This window comes from Epinephelus lanceolatus, chromosome 13 (assembly GCF_041903045.1).
Source record: "Epinephelus lanceolatus isolate andai-2023 chromosome 13, ASM4190304v1, whole genome shotgun sequence".
Taxonomy (NCBI): Eukaryota; Metazoa; Chordata; class Actinopteri; order Perciformes; family Serranidae; genus Epinephelus; species Epinephelus lanceolatus.
Window position 1 is genome coordinate 29,972,270 of NC_135746.1, and position 21,700 is coordinate 29,993,969.

The following is a 21,700-nucleotide window of genomic DNA, read 5'->3' on the forward strand; positions in this document are numbered from 1 at the left end:
TTAGTAATAACACAAATCCAACTTTCAAACTGTCACCACCGGCTGCGGAGGAGAGTCAAGTTCCGGTACTGAAAAGATAATCTATCAGATTTAAGGTTTATTTTGGAACAATACAACATATTGGCATTTCCTGTTTTTTGTTTAGTCATATTGATGATTATATGAGTCATTCCTGTTATTAATACATCCAAGTCAATGTTGAACCTGTTGGTGAGATGCTTTTTGAGATGAAATGTAATCATGCACATGTGAAATTAGCCCCATTTTTTGATAAACACTAAACTGACCCTTAGTATCTAACGTCTAGAGGAAATAATGCAGGTCAAAGGTAGAAATTAAGTGAGTGTTATAGTGTTTTGTGTACCAGCTGCGTGACTCCCTTTGCGGCAGAACGTGTGGCGTAATAGTGAGCGATCAACAGTATCTGCTCAAAGTCTTCATGAGCCGGAGAGTTGGCTTCGGCCGACCTGGAAATGTTCTCACACTGAAATCATACACACAACATAGGCGTCAGAAAAAGTGGAATTACAGCTATTTTCAGCTTTCAGACTCTTAACTAGATACTGTTGTGATTTACCAGCTGCAGCAGGAAGTCGCGGAGGTCGGCCCACATCCGGTAAGACTCTGGTCCATCAGTGTCGGGCAGGTTAATCAGGTCCAGGAACAAGCGCTTGTAGATGTTAAAGTTCTGAGAGTTCAAATAAGAAGGTTAGTTTGAAAGACAATAAATGACTGGAAGCAGTTTCCCATTAATAAGGAGTTAAAAGTGTGTATACGGTACCTGAGGGTTGGGTGGAACTCCGTGTTGTATGTAGAGCTGCAGAGCCTTCAGAGCGTCCTCCTCCTTGATGAGGTGTGTAGCGTACAGAGCGACGTACTTATGAAGGATCTTAAAGTTCTGTTGAAACACAACAGGGAGAATGAGGAACACTGACAACTACTATTGACATGGTTTATGTTTTCTTAATTCAGAGAAAACTTTACATACATGCAGTTTCATAGACAAAGAGAACTACATACAGCGTTGGAGGCGGAGCCCCATTTATTCCTGTGAAAGCAGCTCAGTGGTGCATGAAGCCAAAAACGGTGTAAAATTATCCGGATCTTGTGCAGCGTTGGGCCACCAGAACAAGTGAACGTGATTTTTCATGGGCTGAGCGGCTAACTACTGGTTTAGCCCTCTGCTAACATAAATAGGAATAAGATATGTTGATCTAGCAGCCCTTCTAGACATTCCAAATATTACTAGACTGAAGGGATCAAATCCCGATAGTGAAACAAGTCATTTGGTGGGGGTTGTGACACTCAAAAATTTTCATCCAGTGATGTACAGATGTCTATGTAAGATAGACTTCACGATAGTTGTGTTTCCATCAGGCTGTTTAGATGCGCATCTAGAAGTATGGCATCGGAAAATGTTGATGGAAACAGCAAAATTCGAATTAAAATCCCCTGATTCGCACAAACAAAAACACGCTCGCTATGGCTGGGTTTTGGTTGATGTGAAAAAGGGTTGATTCGCAAAATGGGGGATGGAAACAATTTCATTCGAATTAAGTCTGATGTAGCGCACTTGCACACACGTGACTGATCAACTGTTTCCACTCGCGGTGTTTTCCCACAAGCCAACAATATGGTGGAAAGCAGCCTGAGGCTTGTGTGGACAGAGGAAGAAATCAAAGCCTTTATCGCCTTGATAAAGGATAAAAACATTACTGCAATTCTGGATAGCAAGCAGCAACGGAACGCAAGCCGGTAGGTAGCAGCCGGTACCTTGGCTTGGATAGCTTGATATATTGCAAACCGTTGCTAATGTTAGCTAGTTCTAAAGATGTTCTTTAGCACGTGCAATGTACATTCAAAATTTGTCTTCACAAGCACAATATGTCATGCATTTCAATACAACACATCCTGGCAACAGCATGTGAGATTTGTTTTGTTTCCGTCTCTGCGGCCAGGTAATCTCGCAACTCGCACGAGTTTGTAGTGTAGTTTTCACGCTCCAAACATTTAATGGAAACACACATGATTCGCATTTTTACAAATGTGCATTTCCCAAAGATTCAAATCACTTTTAGATGGAAACGAGGTTAATGTCAGTCTATCGGAGAGAAAGTCTTTTCAGGCCCAATGGCATCACATGACATACCCAGAAGTTGTAATTCCAGTTTGGGCACTATGTCAATTTGGCTTCAAAGCCCAACGCTGTTCCTGGGTCTTGATGGACTTCCGTTTTGAAACCTCCAGTTTGGCATTTTGACCATTGTCATCTTGAATTTATGATCCCAGAAGTGATGAGAGTTGACTAGTTTGGACAAGAGGGCGGAGATAACCTTATCGCTAGCTGCTAGCTTGGTTAGCACGATGCACTTAGAGTCAGTATATGGTTAACTGTAGTAACACCAGCACAAATTATTGCCAGCAAAAAAACAACCATTAAAACAAAATGTACTTATTGTTTGTACTGATGTACTGAACATCCAACTCCTTAGAGGTCTTTTCGTACAACCACATGCTAAATAGGACTGTCTTTGGCGGCCAAAACGTTACAGTTAACTTTCATGAACTGGAAACACACTGAAATGGCGTCAGCTGCTGCTATGTTTATACTCTCTGAATCTGGAGTTATTTCATGGTTATGTTACCTAGCCAGCTTTGCTACAATGTTAGCAACTTATTAACGTACCACAACCGTCCGTCACTTAAAGCGCCACACCCTCAATTATGTGTAACTTTCAGGCTTAATAAAATCAAATTGGTGAGCTATATAAAAATTCACCACAGTACAGTTGTCATCAATGTGGAAATTAGCTAGGGAGACCAAAAATTTGTTTTGTACCAGGCTGTAAACGTAGTTATTTCTGTTGTAAAGTTGGGCATTTTAACGTAGGGGTCTATAGTAACTGACTTTCTCTTAGAGCCAGCCTCAAGTGGCCACTCAAGGAACAGCAATTTCATTTTACAGCACTTGTGCGGTGGCTTCTTTTTTCAGCCACAGTGGTTGCTGTGTGATTTTACTTAGCTATTAATAGAAGGTTAGGTTACAGCAAGCAATACCTGTTTATTTTAACTGAATGCACCTTGTCTGTAATCTAAACTTCACAACTAATAGTTTACACCTTCAATCAAGCAATTAGGAAAGGATGTTTGATTGTGTGTTCAGTACCTGTTTAGAAGCGGTGTCCAGACATTTCTCCCACTGGCCTCTTTCTGCGTACATGTCCAGAGCTGCCATGACGTCCACGCCCACCAGCTATAAAACACACACAGCCACAAAAAACGTCATAAACGACAACATGACACTTAGATTGTTTGAAGTATCTACATAATGTTTTCCATCGTTCTTTGTTCAAAGTACACTATAAACTTGGCTTCTTTCACACATTGGCAGCTTTATACAAGAGAATTGAACCAATATGCTTTGCGGAGACTTAAACAACCAGAAATCATGTACAATGCACACAACAAACTACTTGTTCTGTGGCAACCTTAAACTGATTTTACTACAGGGTGAAAAGGCTTAAAGATTAATTATGAATTTTAATTTTCTTTCATACATATTTCAGATAGGTTCATTTCCTCCGCAATATGATGATTTCTTACCGCTGAGTCTTTCAGGCCACATGGATGTGAGTGATTAAAGTAAGTCTCATATTTTGCTGATAGTGGATTTTGTCCCTTTCAGGCCCAAACTCAAAGATTAGATTGATGATGTAACAATATTTCCTTGAGAAAATGGTACTTTTTAAATCCAGGGTGTTACAGTGTGTGTCTTTGTACTTACAGAGTCAACTTTGCCTTGGTTCTTCAGGTGCTCCTTGTATTTGTGGTCCACATAGTCCTCGTACCTGCCAGAGATCAGAGTTATATGATACAGGGCGGAGACTGGAGACAAATTTGTTTTTCAGTGGTTAAAAGTATGTTGAAATGAGGTGGTATCACACTGAAAATACCCTGCATGTCTCTTTTCCTCAAGCTTGTGTGCTTGTGAAAAAATGTGGTATATTCAAGTGTCGGTGTGTGTACCAGAGAAGAGGAAGAAATACTACTACAGCTTAGAAATACTCCGCAACAATTAAAAAATCCTCTATACTTAGGTGCCTATACTTAGCACCAAAAGTAAAGGTACTTATTATGTAGTATGACCAATTTCAGAATAATATATATATATAATATTATTGGATTATAATTATTGATGCATGAATGTGCTCATCACTTTCATGTTGCCGCTAGTAAGGGTGGAGCTAGTTTTAATTACTTTACATACTATATCTCATTGATCAATTAAGTTTCATCTTAAAGAATCATAATACATTATTAGATGTATATATTTTGTATTCGTAATCTGAATCTGTAAAGTGACTAAAGCTGTCAAATGAATGCAATGGTGTAAAAAGTACAATATTCGCCCCTGAAATGTCATGGAGCAGAAGTATAAAGTAGCAAAAAGTGTAAATACTCAGTATAAATTGTACCGAGTACTTTCCACCCCTGATGTACTGAATATGTGAATGTGTCTGTGTTTTTAAACCTCGGCTCCATCTCCTTGGCGACTCTCTTCGCTTTGTTCCACTCTTCACCCTCAATAAAAACATCGATTGCCTCTTTAATGAGGTTCATATTAAGGTAGAGATCAGCAGCCTTCAACAAGAGAGCACAAACAACACAGCAGGAGACAAAAAGGGAAAATTAGAAATGAAAACAGCTGAAACGAACTCATAGAAGCATGTTCGTAGCGATTTAATAAATACTGATGGTTCTTTTCAAACACCAACACTTAAAACAAGGTCAGTGTGTGTGTGTGTGTGTGTGTGTGTGTGTGTGTGTGGTTGTGTTCACCCACAGCGTTGTACTTCCTCAGCTGTGTGAGTCGTGGTCCAACCACCTGGATCACCTCCACCGCTCGATCTTCACTGAGGAACTTGATGGATAACTCTGCTGCCTGGAAACACAAACAAACAAAATGCACGTGTGAAACACTTATAGAAGGAATAGTTGTAGTGTTGTTGTCTCTGCTTTTCCTCAAATAGGTATGAAGATTATAAGTATCTGAAAAGTGTAATTTCCGAGGACAGAATGACACAAAATTACACATTTTAACCCATAATGTAACTGGGTTACAAGATGTCACGATAACTATGAATATGAGTATGATTAAATGCAAAATGATCTTTGTCCATCATCTCAATTAACAAATACATTAACACTATAGTAAATGTCAATATGTAGTACATTTACCACAAACAAACCATTTCTGATTATCATTCTGGAGGAAGTTGATAATCAAAGTAATAATTTCTTAGCACATTTTAAGACGGATGACAATTTTCATTTTGAGGTGAAGTGCTGTTATAAAGACCAACAGTTTGATTTATTACTATTTATTTTGTCTGAAACAGTGACCAGAAGGCAATGTGTTTTAAATCTCTTGTTTCGTCCAATCAACAATCCAAAACACAAACAATCTAAATAAAAACCACATATTGATTCTGCTGAGTCTGTGACCTTTACCTACAAACACCACCAAGACACCTAACGTTCAGCTCTCTGATAAGCACACACCGTGTATTCTTCCTTTTCTCACACTGGTTCATCAGACTCCCAAAGGGAATAAAAAATATTGATCTCTGAGACCCGGTGACCTCTCTTTCCAGAAACACCATCAGACCGAACCAATCCAATTTCAATTGATCTGATCTCCATAGCACTTTAATTAATCAATAACACACAATATTTGCTGTGAACACCCGAAAGGGAATCCATTGATGTTGGTGACACTGTGACCTTTTACCCTTTCTCCACTATCATGTTGGCTCTATCACATATACATATTCTATTATCCACAAACTGCAGTGTTGAATGTAAAAGCAACTAATTGGTGACATTGAAATATGTCAGATACATTTCAGATTAAATGAAGCAACACCCCTGTCACTGTACATTAAAGCTGGGGTAGGCAGTTTTACTTTAGCATCACTGGACACAAATCCCATAATAAAGTTTTTGCATATTGTAATTCAGGTAGTCTATGAGAAAACTAAACTTCTGCTCCTCCTCTTGGCTCTGTTTTCAGGCTTTAGACAATCTATCATGTGATGGGAGAATTTGGCTAATCACAGTTCATTTCAGACAGAGGTGTTCCAACTAGCTGCTCTGCAAATGCAGATGCACCTGCATTTCTCTTCAGATGAAAATCTGATTCATTGACAGAAAATTCTGCAGAGAAAGTTGCTGTTCCTGCACTGTAACAACTCCCTACACTGCAAAGCAACCAAACAAAGAAGGACGGACTTATCAAAAAGAGAGTCTTAAAGAAAGTCTGAAAATAAGCACAATAAAACATGCGCCAATACCTAAAAAGCATTTCAGAGATGGAGAGAAAATGTTAATAGTTTAACCTTTTGCTAACCGGAGCCAAAGGATTATGGCTGCAGGTTTAAGCTTGTGTTTATGTAGGAAACATTCTTTGCCACCATCCCCGACGTTACAGGCCACCACACTGGGGGGATAGCGGGCAGCAGCTCCCTGACGGAACCAGTCAGCCCATCCCCAGCTCCTGCGGACTAGACAACCCCAACTGCTCGCTGGATCAGCAAACTTTCTGTTGCTGCCATTACAAAGGTTTGCGTTGCCACTGACCACCAGCCCGCTGTGACACCAGACACTGGGGGGTTGGCACTGGCCAATTCCAGCAGCTACAGCCACCAAATGAGCTGCTGGCCACTCTCCCTTCAGCCAGGTTGAGAACCCTCCTCAACCCTTTATGGCAATGAAAGAAACTGTATTTGTGCTAACTGGACCTGTTGTAAATCTATCTTTTACCTTCATCCAGCACTTCTCCATCAGGGCACTGTTGGAGTCATCCTTCACCTTCAGGTAACACTCCACGGCCCGGGAATGTTCACCTGACTGCTCCCACTCCCTGGCCTGTTCTAGCAGACCCTCCACTCCCCTGGAACACCAAATAAAAACACAAAGTCAAATATGAGACACAAATCAATGCATTTCATTTGAGGTTTATTTGCAGACTCGAGGTATCAGGGCCAATTAGTGACAAAAAGGTCATCTTGCTTTGACTTAAATTGAACTCTGCAAAAAGCAAAACATAGTCTTTCAAGATTGAGAGTGCAACTTGCAAGAAATTAGGAAAAACTGAATAAAAAAAGGGGATAATAAATGAGGCATTGAAATATCTAAATTATTTCAAGAGGAAGGATTGTTTTCATATCCATGACATTTATTTCTCTCCCTCTTTCTTGTTCTTGGTCTCTGTCTTTTTCATTGTCTTCTTTACTTCCAAGATTAAAGTTGCGTACATGTAATACGGCGGTGCTGGTCTGCAGATGCCTATAAGAAACAGGAGTTGCACTTATCTGGAGTATGAGCCGTAAACTCCGCAGGAATAATTCAGTGTTTAACCCTCACTTCCTCACTCGTCTCCATTGGTAACTTTTGATGTTTTCTCCCGCAAGTCATTAAAGAGGGAAAAGTGGTGGGAGGAGGATAAGAGCTGTGTGCTGCTGGTCTGACGGCTAACGAGCTATTCCTTGTTGGTACTTTCAATTTGGGATAATACATGAGCTGTGTTTTAATAAAGCATCAAACTGACTCTTTGTGCATAGATTATACTGGTGGGTGAATGGGCAGAGCCTGTGAAATGTTCAGAGTGGTTTCCCGCTGGCTTTTAAGGGATTTCTTAACAACATAACAGGTCAACAAAATCTAACAGAAACTCTTAAAATGATGTCCCACAAATACCAAACCTCTGATCTATAATTATGAGTCAAGTTAACGAGGCTTTCGGCATCTGCTGTTGTAGCTATAAAGACAATTTTTCACTGTGTTACGTGGGAATGAAAAATAAATGAAGATAAATTAAATCACTTTTTAAAGGTTCTCTGGGATGCAATAAAGTACATAACCAAGCACAAAACGAGGCCCGTTGACTTCTTTTATTTTTTGGGCTTAAAGGAATACTTGGCTGATTTTCAACCTGCTTTGTATCATAACAATGTGGGTAGTATGTGTAAATGAACTACGGTAAGCTTCCCTCCATCTTACCAGTACCAGGATCTCCCTGCTCATCTCTAAACTTAAATTGCATCATCCAGTGGATTTGTGCTGTTGCTCGAACAGCAGATTGTACTTCCGCATTTTTATATGCCTGCCACCACAGTCACAAAGAGTGTGGAAGTGGATCAAGAGAGAGACCCCTCCTTTCTACCAAAGTCAGATCAAATGATTAAACTGAGCAGTGCTGATCAAATACAAAACCTTTTTTTTTGTCTTTTTCTCGCCTAAAATGTTTTCAGAAACATATTTAAAAGTGCTTTCACAACTGCCCTGTTTGGTTCGGTTGATTCGAACTCAAGTTCGGTTGCCCCCTAAGTGCGGTTCATTCAGGCAGGTGTGAACACAGCAATGGCATTTGGGTGTGCACCTAAACAACCAGACTGAGACCGTCTTCAAGAGGTGGTCTGGTTACAAATGAACTCTGGTGCAGTTCGTTTGTGGTGAGAACGTGTTCCGACCTCGATCTGAACCAACTGCAGTCGCATTACACATTGTTTGGGTTAAACATGAACATGTTACAGTCCTGGAGGATTATTAATGTGCGCCTCCTCCTGTACTGCCTTAATATGCACATTCAGCACATCCAATGCATCAAAACATTGTTTTCTAGTTGGAGCCGCGCCTCGTTTTCAAACTGTATGGTTTGACTAAAATGAACGATGACAGCAATATAGTCCACAATGACCAGCGCTAAAATCAACCTGCGTAGTTGTCCCTCCATTGTGACATTAGAAAGTGTCACATTTATCTTGCAAGTGTTCACTTCTTCAACTTTTTGTTTACTTCCTGGATTTTTCCTGCATGGAAATTCTGACCAATCAAGAGCAGCTTTCTTACACAAGGCATTTAATCCGGTCCGCTTGGAAATGCTGCCGTGAGAACACAAACCAACTCTAGGCAATTATGCAACTTTGTAATAAAATTAGTCCCTGATTCAGACCAAAGCAAGACAACTCTAGGTCTGAAAGCACTGAAATTCCAGATTGTTTGTTACCAGCCCACCACCTTATCGTTTCTATGTCACCCACCAGAGGAAGCATTTATTGGTCAGGTGAGTTGCAGTGCATTCTAGTAGTTGTAGATTTTCTGCATAAGTGAACGCAGTAGCCCTTGACCTCTGTTTTCTCTGGTCACCAATTTCAAAAGTATTTGCTTCTTTCGACTGAACAGACAGCCCTGTTTTATGAAAAGACCATCTTTTTAGCAGTCTTTAATCTCACCTGACTCCCTTCTTGGAGGTTTCCTTCTCGAACTCCTCTTGGAGCATGGAGAGCTTGTTGGGGAGATACTCCTTACAGATACGCATGGCATCACTCCACATATCTGCATTCTGTTGAATACAAATATGGAAAGATATCAAAGTACGACTGACCACAAGGCAGAAGGTTTAAATCTATGGTTTGACTTTTTGTTTGGTCAGCAACTTGAAACAAAAATCTCTTCAGTTAAATAAAGAAATTACTTTTGCTTAGAACAGTTTGTTACTTTTTTCTTGTTTTTCAGAAGCCAGTTTGGCTGTTATAGTTACTTTGTAAAACTGGACAGCAAGTTCGGGTCTCTGGGCTCGTAGCAGGAAGGCTTCAGCCTTCTGGAAATCTTTCTGTTCAAAGCAGAAGTTGGCTTGGCCAACCAAGATCTCAGACACGCTCTCTGGATCATGGCCCTCAGCCACCCGCTGCGCACTGGCCCAGTCCTTGTTGTGGACATACCTGGAGCAGTTCACACAGAGACACAAATACACACACACACCCAAAAAACAAGATTTTAGAAGTAGTTAAAATCCTATGTGTTGCTGCTGATCTGCAAGGACAAATAAATCTACACATAATTCTAACAACTCCTGATCAGCTGACAGTAATGCTGAGCTAAATATACTCACATGCACACAGCTTCTTTGGGTTTTCCAGCTTTGATAAACTCCACCTCAGCCTCAGGAAACTTTCCCTGGAGGAAGAAACAGTGACAGCATATTAGGATAAGCACTACCAATGATACTTGACATGTCGTCTAGTAGGGCTGTCCCAAATAAAAAAATTTGGCCTTTGGAGCTTTGGTAGTAATCAACAGTGAGTATTTAAAGCTTTGGCCAGGGGCAGGTTAATAAAAATGCTCACAAGTATAGGCTCTGAATCGAGAGAACGCCTGAAGAGCTGTGAAACAAGCACAGAAGCGCAGGAACAGCATACTAGCTCCAAAAAATTTAAGATCTGAAATTTACAAGATTCAGTGTTTCCGTTAACACAGGTCAGATGCAGGGTTCTCATCCTGTCATCTCTCATCATTTTTTTTAAATAATTACAAATACTTTAGGAAGAGCTATGATGATAACATGAAGGTTGTGGAAAAAAATACTTTTTAAACTATTGGTCAGATAAATATTGCAGATACCAAAAATAGTTTAATATGTAAGGCAGACTGATGTAAAATGAATACAGATGTGTAACTCTGCATGACTTTCATTGTAGCCTGTGCTTTTTTATCAGTTTTTAATATGCATTTTTGAGATGATGTGGTATTGTAAGGTGAGATTTTTCATATAGTGGTAAAGTACGGACAGCAGATATATTACTGTAGGCAGCAGGACTGTGGCAGGTTTACCTCATCTTCCAGGTACATGGCATGTTTGAGGTGGATATCAGGAATCTTCTCCTTACACGCAAGACGAGCCAATTCAAAGGCAAAGTCGAATGAGCTGGGGAGTAAATAAAGAGTGAGAAATCTAATCAGTTTTTGAAATACAATAACTGATTGTAGGATAAATGTAAATTTGGAAAGGTACTTTGTATGAGCTTGTTGCCAGCAGCCAGCAGGTGAATGTTCTGAGGAACAGAAACTCACAAGTTATTTGAAGCAAATTCAATGGCGTGTTCAAGGAGGCCGAACTTGTTGAGCAGCTTGACGGCCGCCTCTCCTCCCAGGCTCCGAGCCCACAGGTAGGCCACCTGCTTCTGGGCACCAGCACCCCCATGGCTCTTCGCCACCTGAGACATGCATAAACATGTATTTGTGTAAATATTTATCACTGTAGGGGTCCAGTGAATCCCTAATGCTCCTACCACAGATAATCCCAAAGAAAAACATTTAATAGAAGCTATAAAGTTGCACCGTGCTCCAAAACCAGCAGCAGCAATAAACTTTGTCGACAGGGAACAAACACTTGTTATAATGCTGCACCCAGGAAGCCTAATCTCTCAGTAAACTTTAAATTCTCCTATTTAGCCTTTACAAGTAGTATACAAATATTTAATGAATGGTTTAAACACACCATAATTCAGTTATCCATAGCTATAAGAACCACTTTAACAGTTTAATAATGTACAGTATTTCCTAGCAGTTGTAACTTGTCACCAACAATAAGCAGGCTATAGACTGGGTATAAAAAGACTGTAAGGGATATCCGCTGGCTCCTGTAAACATTTGTTGTGTGGGATGACTGTTTAGGCTTTAAAATATACAACTACTTTCAAACATTTGGAGTACATAACTCTACATATCTTTGGAAATGTAAAGGTATTAATAGCTAGCAAGCCAACAACACAAATGTGACCATATCTACCCTGTATGCATCCTCCCACATATCGTTGACTCTGTACATGTGGACAGCAGCTTTCCACTCTTCAGCCTCCATGAAGTGGTACTCTGCCTCTGAGAACCTGGAGTCAGCCTCCAACTCCTACAGGAAACATTTATACCATACATATCATTAGAACATACGTATCAGGTACATTAGGGCCTCACAAAACAGCAGTGATCCAGCACTGATTATCTGAGATCAAAGTACATGAAAGTAAGCACTAGTGAGAATATAATAATAATAATGCTGATAGGTACAATTCATGTCCCTTCAGCTGTACTTTCTCTCAGTGTGTGACACAGCAGAAAGGAAAACTGCTGACAAAACTAAGTAAAGCCACTTAATGATGAAACTCTATTGGATTTCTTTTGAATCTTTTGTGCTGCAACAATCTGGAGCTAAAAGGTACTTAACGTCTCAGAGCGACTGTCTCTAGACTCAACCAAGAGGTCAGTGGTGGGATGTAACTAAGTACAAGAACTGTACCTAAAGAGAAACTTTGCCGATTTTCAACTTGCAATGTGTCATTGCAGTGTTAGCAGTGTGTGCAGGAGAAGCCAAACACGCTGTCATCTCCACACAGTGCGATGACACAGAGCTGGTTGAAAATTGGCAAAGTTTCCCTTTAAATACAATTGACCTTTTGCTAAGCCCCGCCCCTTTGTGATGTCTGACAAGCTGTTGGAGTAAGCATGGAGCCCACACTGTAATTAACTTCACTCCCTGAAGAAATATTATCATATTTTTGAAAAAATGAAACAGTGATTCCAGAGAGAAGCAGACAGAGTGGTCTACAGTCTGTGTTTGAAGGATATATCCAGGATGTCAAAGCTAGCTAGCTAGCTACTGAAGATATAGCCTACTGAATGTATACACATGCTGCTTTTGCTTTTTAATGATTATAACAGTGAATAAAGACCGACCCTGCTGTACAGGAACCAGTGAAGGGAAGCAGGGAAACTTTGCTGATATTCAACCAGCTCTGTGTCATCGCATTGTGTGCAGATGAATATTGTTTGACTTCCCCCAGAGTTCCCTGCCCGGCTGCCAGCACCCGGCAGAAGTCCGGGTGCTGGCAGCGGCATGGAGGTGAAGCCAAACAGCATTCATCTGCACACACTGTGATGCCACACAGCTGGTTCAATATTGGTGAAGTTTCTCTTTATATTCATTGTCTTGTGTGGTGATCAGCAGTGATGTGGTGGTTCACTTTTACACTGTGACCTGTAGCCTATAGTTTGGCTTTAGCTTCTAATTATCTTTGTCTTTTTAACCTGTTGTTGCTGCTGAGTCAGTTTGACATCCTGGATATATCCTTCAAACACAGACTGTAGACCCCTCTGTCTGCTTCTCTCTGGAATCACTGTTTCATTTTCCCAAATTATGATAATATTTCTTCAGGGAGTGCAGTTAGTTACAGTGTGGGCTCCATGCTTACTCCAACAGCTTAGAGAAAGGTCCATTGTAAGACTACCGTGTTTTGGTTGTGGCCTACATCAGCCATGCACCTTGGAAATAGGTGGAGTTTTGTAAGAAATCTCCAGCCTGCTTCTACAGTTAAATCGATAAAATAACAAAATAAAATGTTTTAACCAGTCAAAACGTTTTTTTTGTTTTACCTATTTTTTTGTTCAAGGTAAACTAAAAAGGAACTTAGGAAAATGATCCTGTCCTTGAGTCATAAACACAGAGGTGAAAACAATTTAGATCAGATTTAGAAAAAGAATCACCAGAATTTTTTTTTAATCTCTTGCCTCTCGAGGCTTTCATATACATATATAAAGTAGTTAAAATTTGCCCCATCTTACAAGCCGAAACATAAATGATGCCTACACATTAATGCATCAACAATTACGATCCAATAATATATAATTCAGAAATGGGCCATTCTACATAGTGAGTCACTTTTGGTACTTCAAGTACATTTTGATGCTAATACTTTTGTAATTTTACTTCATTAAATGTTATTAATACAGGTCTTCAACTCATGGCATAGAGTATTTCTATACTTTGGTGTTGCTTTTTCTTACTTAAGTAAAAGATTTGAGTACTTCTTCCACCAGTGCATAAGGTTGTAAAATTAGACATGCATGTGGTGTGAGTTAAAAAATGGGATTTGATTCATGGGCTTCTAAACTTCAGAAGCTGGGTAAAATTCTTAGTTAGGGACATTTGTAATTATTAATAGAGTTTAAAGCACTGCAGGGCAATTCTCACAAGATAATTAGACAACCAAAAAACTGTGGACGCACTCATTTGTCTACTGTTATGTAAGAAATAGAGAATGGTAAAAGAAAAAATGTTATTAAGTTGTATGGGTGCCTGAAGTGGAGCATTATCTGAGTCTCTGAGACCTTTTCAGATGGGAAACTTAATCCATTGCTGTCTGAATGTTGCGGATGAAATTTCACATGCATACATTTCTGCCACTTTTCAACTCATCTTATGTGAGCTACAAGAATTTGATTATGTTGAACTGTTGTGCCCATTGACAGCCAAACAACCAATCAAGGCATTGTGGGTGGGATTAAGAGTGAGAGGGGTCTACTTTCATTATAGCTAATTAGCGACCTAGCTACATTCATGTAAAAAAAGTGACAGAAACAAAAATGGCTGCAGGCTTGGTTTGCTTCAACACAGCTACACAGGTTGTAAGTCCATTTACAGAGATAACAACTCTTATATCAGCACAAATTCTAAGTCTGTGGCGAAAAAGACTGCGCTAACTGCCCCTAGTCATTTGTTACTGATAGGTTAAGGAAGACAAACCAGACTTCAGGGGCTGGGACTTCAGCTTCAAATGTTGCTTTCAAGATTTGATCTGAAACCCTGTTATCCATTAGTTCCTGCTGTAGTGTTGATCACAGTGTGTTGTACCTTGGCGAGGTGCAGGTGGGTCTCTGTCAGCAAGTCAGGGTGATGTTTGGCCACCAGGCGAATAACATCATCAAACATGCGGTTCTTCTTGTACATGGTTATGGCGAGGTCAGACTGCTTCACTGTAGCAAACAGCCTGCACACACACATACACACACCCATTAGTAACTGAACTGTTCTTTAAAGTGCAAGTGTCAAAGGACTTCATACAGACATAATAAAAATAAAGCCAGGAAGCAAAGACAAAACAGGGTCTGAATTTTCCATCTGCCAACACTCAAATACAGTTTTCATTATTGTTCTTGCAGTAATTACTTCAAACATAGTCAAGTTACCTTTTCCTTACTCCATGTTCATGCTTCCAGCAGCTGATGATGTGACAAATGACTAAAAATAAATCTCCATTTACCTCTCAGCCTCCTTGAATTTCCCATCTCTCTCCAGCTCCTGAGCTCTGCTGATGTACAGAGCCATAACCTCCTCCTCTGTCATACACTCCACTGCCAACTGCAAACCAAACGTGCCAAACAAAGACAATAGTTTCAATTACTTCATTGTTTCAAAGCTAGACCGATATCAGATGCCAAAGAACCCTTTTAAAAACAATCTAGTCAGTGTTATCCACCGAATTAACTTAGACACATGTACGCTTTTGTCTTAAATTAGTCAAATTATATATTGGTGGAATGTTCAATTTAACCCTAACAGTCCTGGAATTATATTTAGTATAACTGGAAAGCGGTGACTCTCGTTGATCCAGTGAGCCCAATTTCATTAATTTGCAATGAAGTTTATCCCCATTGTAGCCATTTCACTGTAGTAACACTTTTTTGGAAACAGACATCACTGTATAAAATGACCTATAGTGACCTCTAGGATAATCACAGCCTCATTAGACTTTACAACTACAAACGACAGACCTCGAGCATTCAGAGAATGGATGGCTCACATAGGTATATTGACAATAAGGGTCTTTCTCAGCAGTATCCACAACAGAAGTGCTCGTCATCCAATTGCCAAGAGATACAGTTCTTTCAGAAATCTCCAAATGTGAAAAGTTTTTGACAGCATGGATTTTTCTATGGTGTTCCTCAAGGTCTTGGTGTCTCAATGTGGTATTTTGGAGTGAATTTTGAACATTTTTATCAATTCTCCCGTGGTAAAAAATGGTAGTATTCTTTGTACCAAATGTGTATCAACCCAAAAATTGCTACAACAACTAAAAGGTCCAGTTTCAAGGATTTACGTGGATATATAAATGGAATACAGTATTCATAAATATGTTTTCATAAGGTTATAGTCACCTGAAAAAAGAATCATTGTGTTTTCAGTACCTTAGAATGAGCAGTTTATATCTACATAGGAGCGGGTCCTCTTTCACGGAGTCTGCCATGTTGTTTTACAGTAGCCCAGAGCAGACAAACCAAACACTGGCTCTAGATAGGGCCCTTTACATTTTCATGTCGGCCACCTTAGTTCTCCTACACACTTGGCACAGGGAAGAAGTTTCTCTTGGTTGCAGTCTGCAACCTCTTTGCTAGGCAGTGGTGTAGTGGAGGTTGTACGCAGGTTTACAGGGTATACCCATCTGTTTTCCTGGCCATTTAAAGTATACCCACCTTTCAGCCAAAAAGCCATTGGAATATATAGGGGAGTATGTCCACTTCCTGCTTGGTAACTTGCCCATTTACCTAGTAGTACACTAAATCCTACCACTAGACCTTCAAGAGACTGGAATGGCCATCATATACTTTCATCATAATGTTCTGGGCCCCTATATGCTCTAAAGTTTAAAAGTTTGGATATGTGCCTAACCAAAACACAATGTTTATTATATATTTATGACAAGAAAAACTCAAAACACAGTGCTGAGCTCAGGTTAAACCTCAGGTTCCCTGCTTTCAGATCATACATACACTACTGACCTGCTACATCCCTGCTACATCCCCCCCTGGGTCAATTGTGGGTCTTTAAGGGTTAATTGTATTCATTTGCCACAATAATACATATTGATCACACTGTATTTTACATACTTGTTTGTGTAGTTTGTGTCCATACTAACCTTATGAGCCTCCTCCCAGCGTCCCACTGTGGTGTACATGTCTATAGCATCTTTGATGTGGCCTCCTTTCACAAACAGTTGCTCTGCCACCTGCAGGCCATTAACAAACAAAATACACACAACATACACTCAGAAAATATAAAATACCATCTGAATATCATACAATCTTCTTCTTCTTCCTCTTCTTCAACTTCTTAACCCTCTGGAATAGCCATAGCATATACATATATTAAAGTAGTATTCCTGCAGGGCAAACAGAATAAAACAGCTACCTGTACAGATAACAATTTGTTGCCATAGTGTGTAATTGTTAATGGTAGAATTTAGGAGAGCTTGCGGGAAGGAAAACAGGAACATTCACCACTTTATGTGAATAAATTTCTACAAAGCAAATGAAAAGGTATTTTTCATTGAACCCGTTCTAACACTGGCATCAATCAAAAACAAACGTACGTGCTGGTTCGTTCTGATTATAAACCGTTAAGTCATTGTTTTTTTTTTTTTCCGCTGATAATTTCTGCATTTGAATCACAGGTGTGAGCTTCCGTCATTGTTTTAGTTTGCACTGAATTATACTTTCCTGCAACTTCCACAAAGTTGGAAAGCAAAGAGCTTGTTATCTTAATTACTTTCTGTGAATATGCCCATAGAGCAAACAGACTGAAATGGCCTGCTATTTTCAGAGGCTGGCAGTCTGTGGAGGCTGTTTGGCTCAGCTGAGCTCATCAGAATACGCAGAGCACACTGTGCTTCACCATCGTTGCAGTCACCGTCATCATCATCATCATCATCATCTCTCTTCCTTTAATTTTTTCTTTGTTTTTATACCAGATTTCTTTTCCTTTTCTCCCTTTTCAAAAGTTGCTGTATTTCTGGTATTTAGGCAACTATTAAAACTATTGTTACAACCATTCAACCTGTCATTACTGCCAACACACCCTCAAGCAAACACAGCCCGCACTGCTCCATGGAGACCGAACTAAAGCTGATCGTCAGCTTTCACTTTCTGGTTGAAATGTGTACAGGGTTGTGTGTGCATATGTGTGTGTGAGTGTGTGCCATGGGTGAATGCACAGTATATATCCCTGAGAGATGTGCAGAAAGTAATTGCTGGTGGCAAAATGTCACTGCCTACTTTATCCCTCTGGCTGCCTCCATCTCTCTGTCCGGTGTTGTGTTCAGGAAGCAAACTAACATCAGGTGCTTACCTAACCCCAAAGCCAAATGTACCAGCATTTAGGCTTATATTATATACTACTTTGTGGAGTAAGTATGTGCCATATTTCATAATGAATAACAGATTAATAAAAGTCCAAATTACATTACCACCACTCATAAACTTGATATCTATGGACATATTTGTGCATGCACATCGAGCAGACACACAGTCAGACATTAGTGTTCTTTTGGAGTCATGTTTCTGACGTGACAAAAATAAGTCAAACTTTCACCCCACTTTTAGCTCTATTTTTGGTCACCACCTACACCTGAGAAAAATATTTGGCTGTATAGCTGATGTAAATGCTCCACTATGTTTGCTAACCTTGTCTGTAAGCTGTTTGGTTGCTAGGCAGGTGACATTCAGTCGGTTATTGAGCTTTTACACTGCAAAAAGCTCCCTGCTGCTGGGACCAAAACAGAAAAGTCACAGGCCATAAACCCAAAACAATGAGCTGAAAGATGCTAAATCTCTCCTGGGTTCATCCCCAGGAGCGATGCTTTTCACATTACATGTATTCAATTAATGGATTGTTAAAGAAGCTGCATTCAGAGATATCTATGATTCTAAGTCTGGGGCAGGATTGTCTACACACAGTTCTCATCATGGCAGTGGCTGAGCCAGCTGCTAACAGCTAACAGTGGTAACTCATTAAAAAAACGCTAACAATGGCAAATGTGCTGACAGAGCTAACATCGTTAACCTGGGGGGAACTTGAGGCTCGGAGCTATGCTTCGGCAACAACGCCAATGCAGAGTGGCGACAATTAGCTAGCTAGTGGGATACTAGATAGCTAATTGGGGGTACACACACACAGGGACTCATATGCACTAACATGAGGCCAGACTGCCTTACCGCAACAACCTACAGAGAAGCTTGGACTACAACACACACACAGACGGAGCGTAGCTTTATTCTCTCCCCAGGACACCATTATTCCACTATGTCTTTACATAGCAAATACTAGTTTGCTGCTACATTAATGCTCTGAATGCCACACACAATGACTTTAACATAAAGATATTGATCAGTGCAGCCTTACCAACCAGTTTTTCTCTATACACACTGGTTGTGCATCCTCTACAAGCTAACCAAACCACTCCACACACTATTTGACACCTCTGGTGCTCAGTGACCAACATCTGTATGAGCTGATATACTAAACTACCACAGGTATATGTCCAGAAATATCTGCTTGCTTTGACTATTTAACCTCTCATTAATAAAATGCCAATTTTGATTTAGTTTCAGCTTAACTGCTCATTTTGGACACATTACTGCACAAAGATACCTCTCCTCTTGGTGAGCAGAAAAACATACTTTTCTGGAAGTTTATATATGCTTTTAATAATTGGAGTTTGACGTGTTTACATATTATCAAAAGAAGGTAAAAGGTCAACTGACTAACCCCCACATATACCTCATACCTGGTCCCTCCTCTCTCACCTCATATTCCTGCATGGAGGCGTAATACTGTGCTATCTTCACATAGTATTTCCCTGCTGATGAATCCTCCTGTAACTCCAGGATATGGACGGCTTTCTTCCACTGACGGGCTGCGATGGCCGCCTCGATGGCTTTCAGCGAGCAGCTGAGATTGGAAAAAGGACAACAGACCAGTTATAGTGCGGTGTATCCATATAATTTCATGAAATAAGCATCAACTGAAAGACAAAATGGAAGGACAGACAAATTCTAAGTGAATTAACTGTGGTTAGAATTTAATTTAAACCAAATAATTTTGTTAAGACTATGGCACAGACTGAAACTTTACTGGCAGGACAAATTATCATCAGAAGTAGTATTTTTAAAACCTTTGTTTCTGCTTCCCACAGTCAGATTTCAGTATCAGATGCTTTTTCAACCTGGAAAGAATAAAAATCCGGGCGCTGATTACCTGCCTTTATTTGGTATTTTTTTGGGAAATATAATCATGTTTAAAGAAATCTATTATGGTCCTGGTGATGATTTAAAGAACTATTGGCCATCTCTGTTGGATTAGTTTTTTCATGTGTCATCTTTCCTCCTCTCCATCTGCCCAAATCTTTGTCTCTTCACTCCCCTACACTACATACCCTGCTTCAATGAAGTGGTTGATGGCGGCGTCCATCTGTTTCTGCTGGACGAGGTAGTCTCCCCAGGCCTCCTCCAGTTTCACCACCTCAGCAGGGAAGGCAAGGCGAGCCAGCTCCACCGCTACAGGAAGCACAAACTTTGTTTAATACACTGTATACCTACACTCAACTCAACAACATACATCCATACACCTGTTGTCCAACATTTGGTCACATGATCTATCTTACCTGTACTTATTTCATGCTGACATACTTACAATATATACTGTATCTGTATCAATGTAAAACAAGCCAAAGGGCCCTATGGAAATGATCTTTAGCGCATTTTATAAAGTGCACAGCGCAAGTGCATGTAGGGCGCGTCCAACTCCACTCTGCTAGTTAAATGGCGCATAATCTGGTTGCAAAGTAAGGTGCAAGGGGTAATGGGGCACCCTTAATTAAGCATATGTGTGTTATGGACGTAACATGAATTAAAACAGTCAGAGTGCATTTTCCAGTTCCCTTTAAAGGCCTAAAATTGTAGTTATAAACCTGATGGAGGAAACAGAACTAAACTTTTAGCTTCTAAAATGATCAATGAAGTTCCTCTGGTCTTTGTGCATAAATGTGCACAGTGTCTCTCTTAATGGGGAGTCGGACAGCAGCTCTGCAGCTCTGCTCTGATCTCTGCTATGTTCACATTTTAGATGATGTATTCATATTTTTCTCGTTACCCTCTCAATAATGCGCCCACAATGCACCTGATCACACCTCATTTTAAGACCTACATGTCCATGGAGCAGACAGATGAACACAATTACATTTACTACTTACACAATGTGGGTGCTGGCTGTGAAAATGACAGCTGCGTTGGTCTTAAACTACCAATGACACTTGCTAACATGCTCACAATAACAACTCTAACATGCTGATATTAAGCAGATAAAATGCTAACCATGTTCATGTTTGCTAATTAGCACACAACACAACACAAAGTACAGCTGAGTCTGATGGGAGTGTCGTCAGTTATTTGGTCATAAATCAAAGTACTGGACAGATGTGAATTTTGACTAGGGCTGTACGATGTAAGGAAAATATGCAACAGATATTTAAGTGTGCTCAGTTCTGTCTTTCTGCTGCTGTCAGTATACTGCCGAAATAAAAAAAATTGCTTATTGAATTTAAAAAAAAAGGAAAGAATATTTCCAACATTCTTCTATTGAACAAACTGAACGTTAAACTAAACAGAACACAAAAGGCACCAATAAAGAAGGAATGATAGTTACAATATGTGTGCAGTGCAGTTTTCTACTGTCACTACTACTACTGTTTAAAAATTTCAATATGGCGCAGTAGAGCAGTGTTTCGTGATGTGTTTATCACAAGTTGCCACGATTGAAAAAAGGGATACTGTGCAGCAAAATTCTGACCCCTGATGATGGTAGATGAAAAGTCAAAGGGTCACCAAAGTCATTAGGACTCATTTCATTTAGGAGCCATAGATTTAGTGCTAATCCAGCCAACAGTTATTGAGCTATTTCAGTCTGGATCAAAGTAGTGGACTGACCAATCTACAAACATTGCCATCTCTAGAGCCATGCTAGCTCAAGTAAAAATCACCTAACAATATGATTTGCTAGTTATTCAAAATTTAGGTTAATCATATTCATGCAGTCTACACATCACTGATTTACCTTTCCTGAAGGCACCTCCTTTGCAGAAGCATTCCAGCGCTCTCTGGTTGTTTCTGATCCTCTCATACAGATCTCCTGCCTGACAGAGAGAACATAAATTTATTAAGACAAATTGACATATTAGGGTGAGTCAGGGTTGTTCAG

At 40.0% G+C, this 21,700-nt stretch overlaps 1 protein-coding gene across 1 annotated transcript in view; it reads right to left on the bottom strand.

The window, feature by feature from the left end:
- Positions 1-21,700, bottom strand: part of ift172 (intraflagellar transport 172) — a 54,511-nt gene that overhangs the window by 5,998 nt on the left and 26,813 nt on the right. Inside the window, exons 23-42 of the mRNA XM_033649164.2 lie at positions 21,557-21,635; positions 19,881-20,001; positions 19,252-19,396; positions 16,587-16,676; positions 14,934-15,031; positions 14,525-14,660; positions 11,630-11,746; positions 10,912-11,054; positions 10,672-10,765; positions 9,953-10,017; positions 9,602-9,782; positions 9,294-9,403; positions 6,823-6,952; positions 4,844-4,942; positions 4,532-4,641; positions 3,785-3,848; positions 3,167-3,253; positions 782-898; positions 578-688; positions 365-484 (exon numbers count right to left, since the gene is read on the bottom strand). Of these exons, the coding sequence (XP_033505055.1) occupies positions 365-484; positions 578-688; positions 782-898; positions 3,167-3,253; positions 3,785-3,848; positions 4,532-4,641; positions 4,844-4,942; positions 6,823-6,952; positions 9,294-9,403; positions 9,602-9,782; positions 9,953-10,017; positions 10,672-10,765; positions 10,912-11,054; positions 11,630-11,746; positions 14,525-14,660; positions 14,934-15,031; positions 16,587-16,676; positions 19,252-19,396; positions 19,881-20,001; positions 21,557-21,635 (2,217 nt within the window). The remainder of the gene's footprint in view (positions 1-364; positions 485-577; positions 689-781; positions 899-3,166; positions 3,254-3,784; positions 3,849-4,531; positions 4,642-4,843; positions 4,943-6,822; positions 6,953-9,293; positions 9,404-9,601; positions 9,783-9,952; positions 10,018-10,671; positions 10,766-10,911; positions 11,055-11,629; positions 11,747-14,524; positions 14,661-14,933; positions 15,032-16,586; positions 16,677-19,251; positions 19,397-19,880; positions 20,002-21,556; positions 21,636-21,700) is intronic.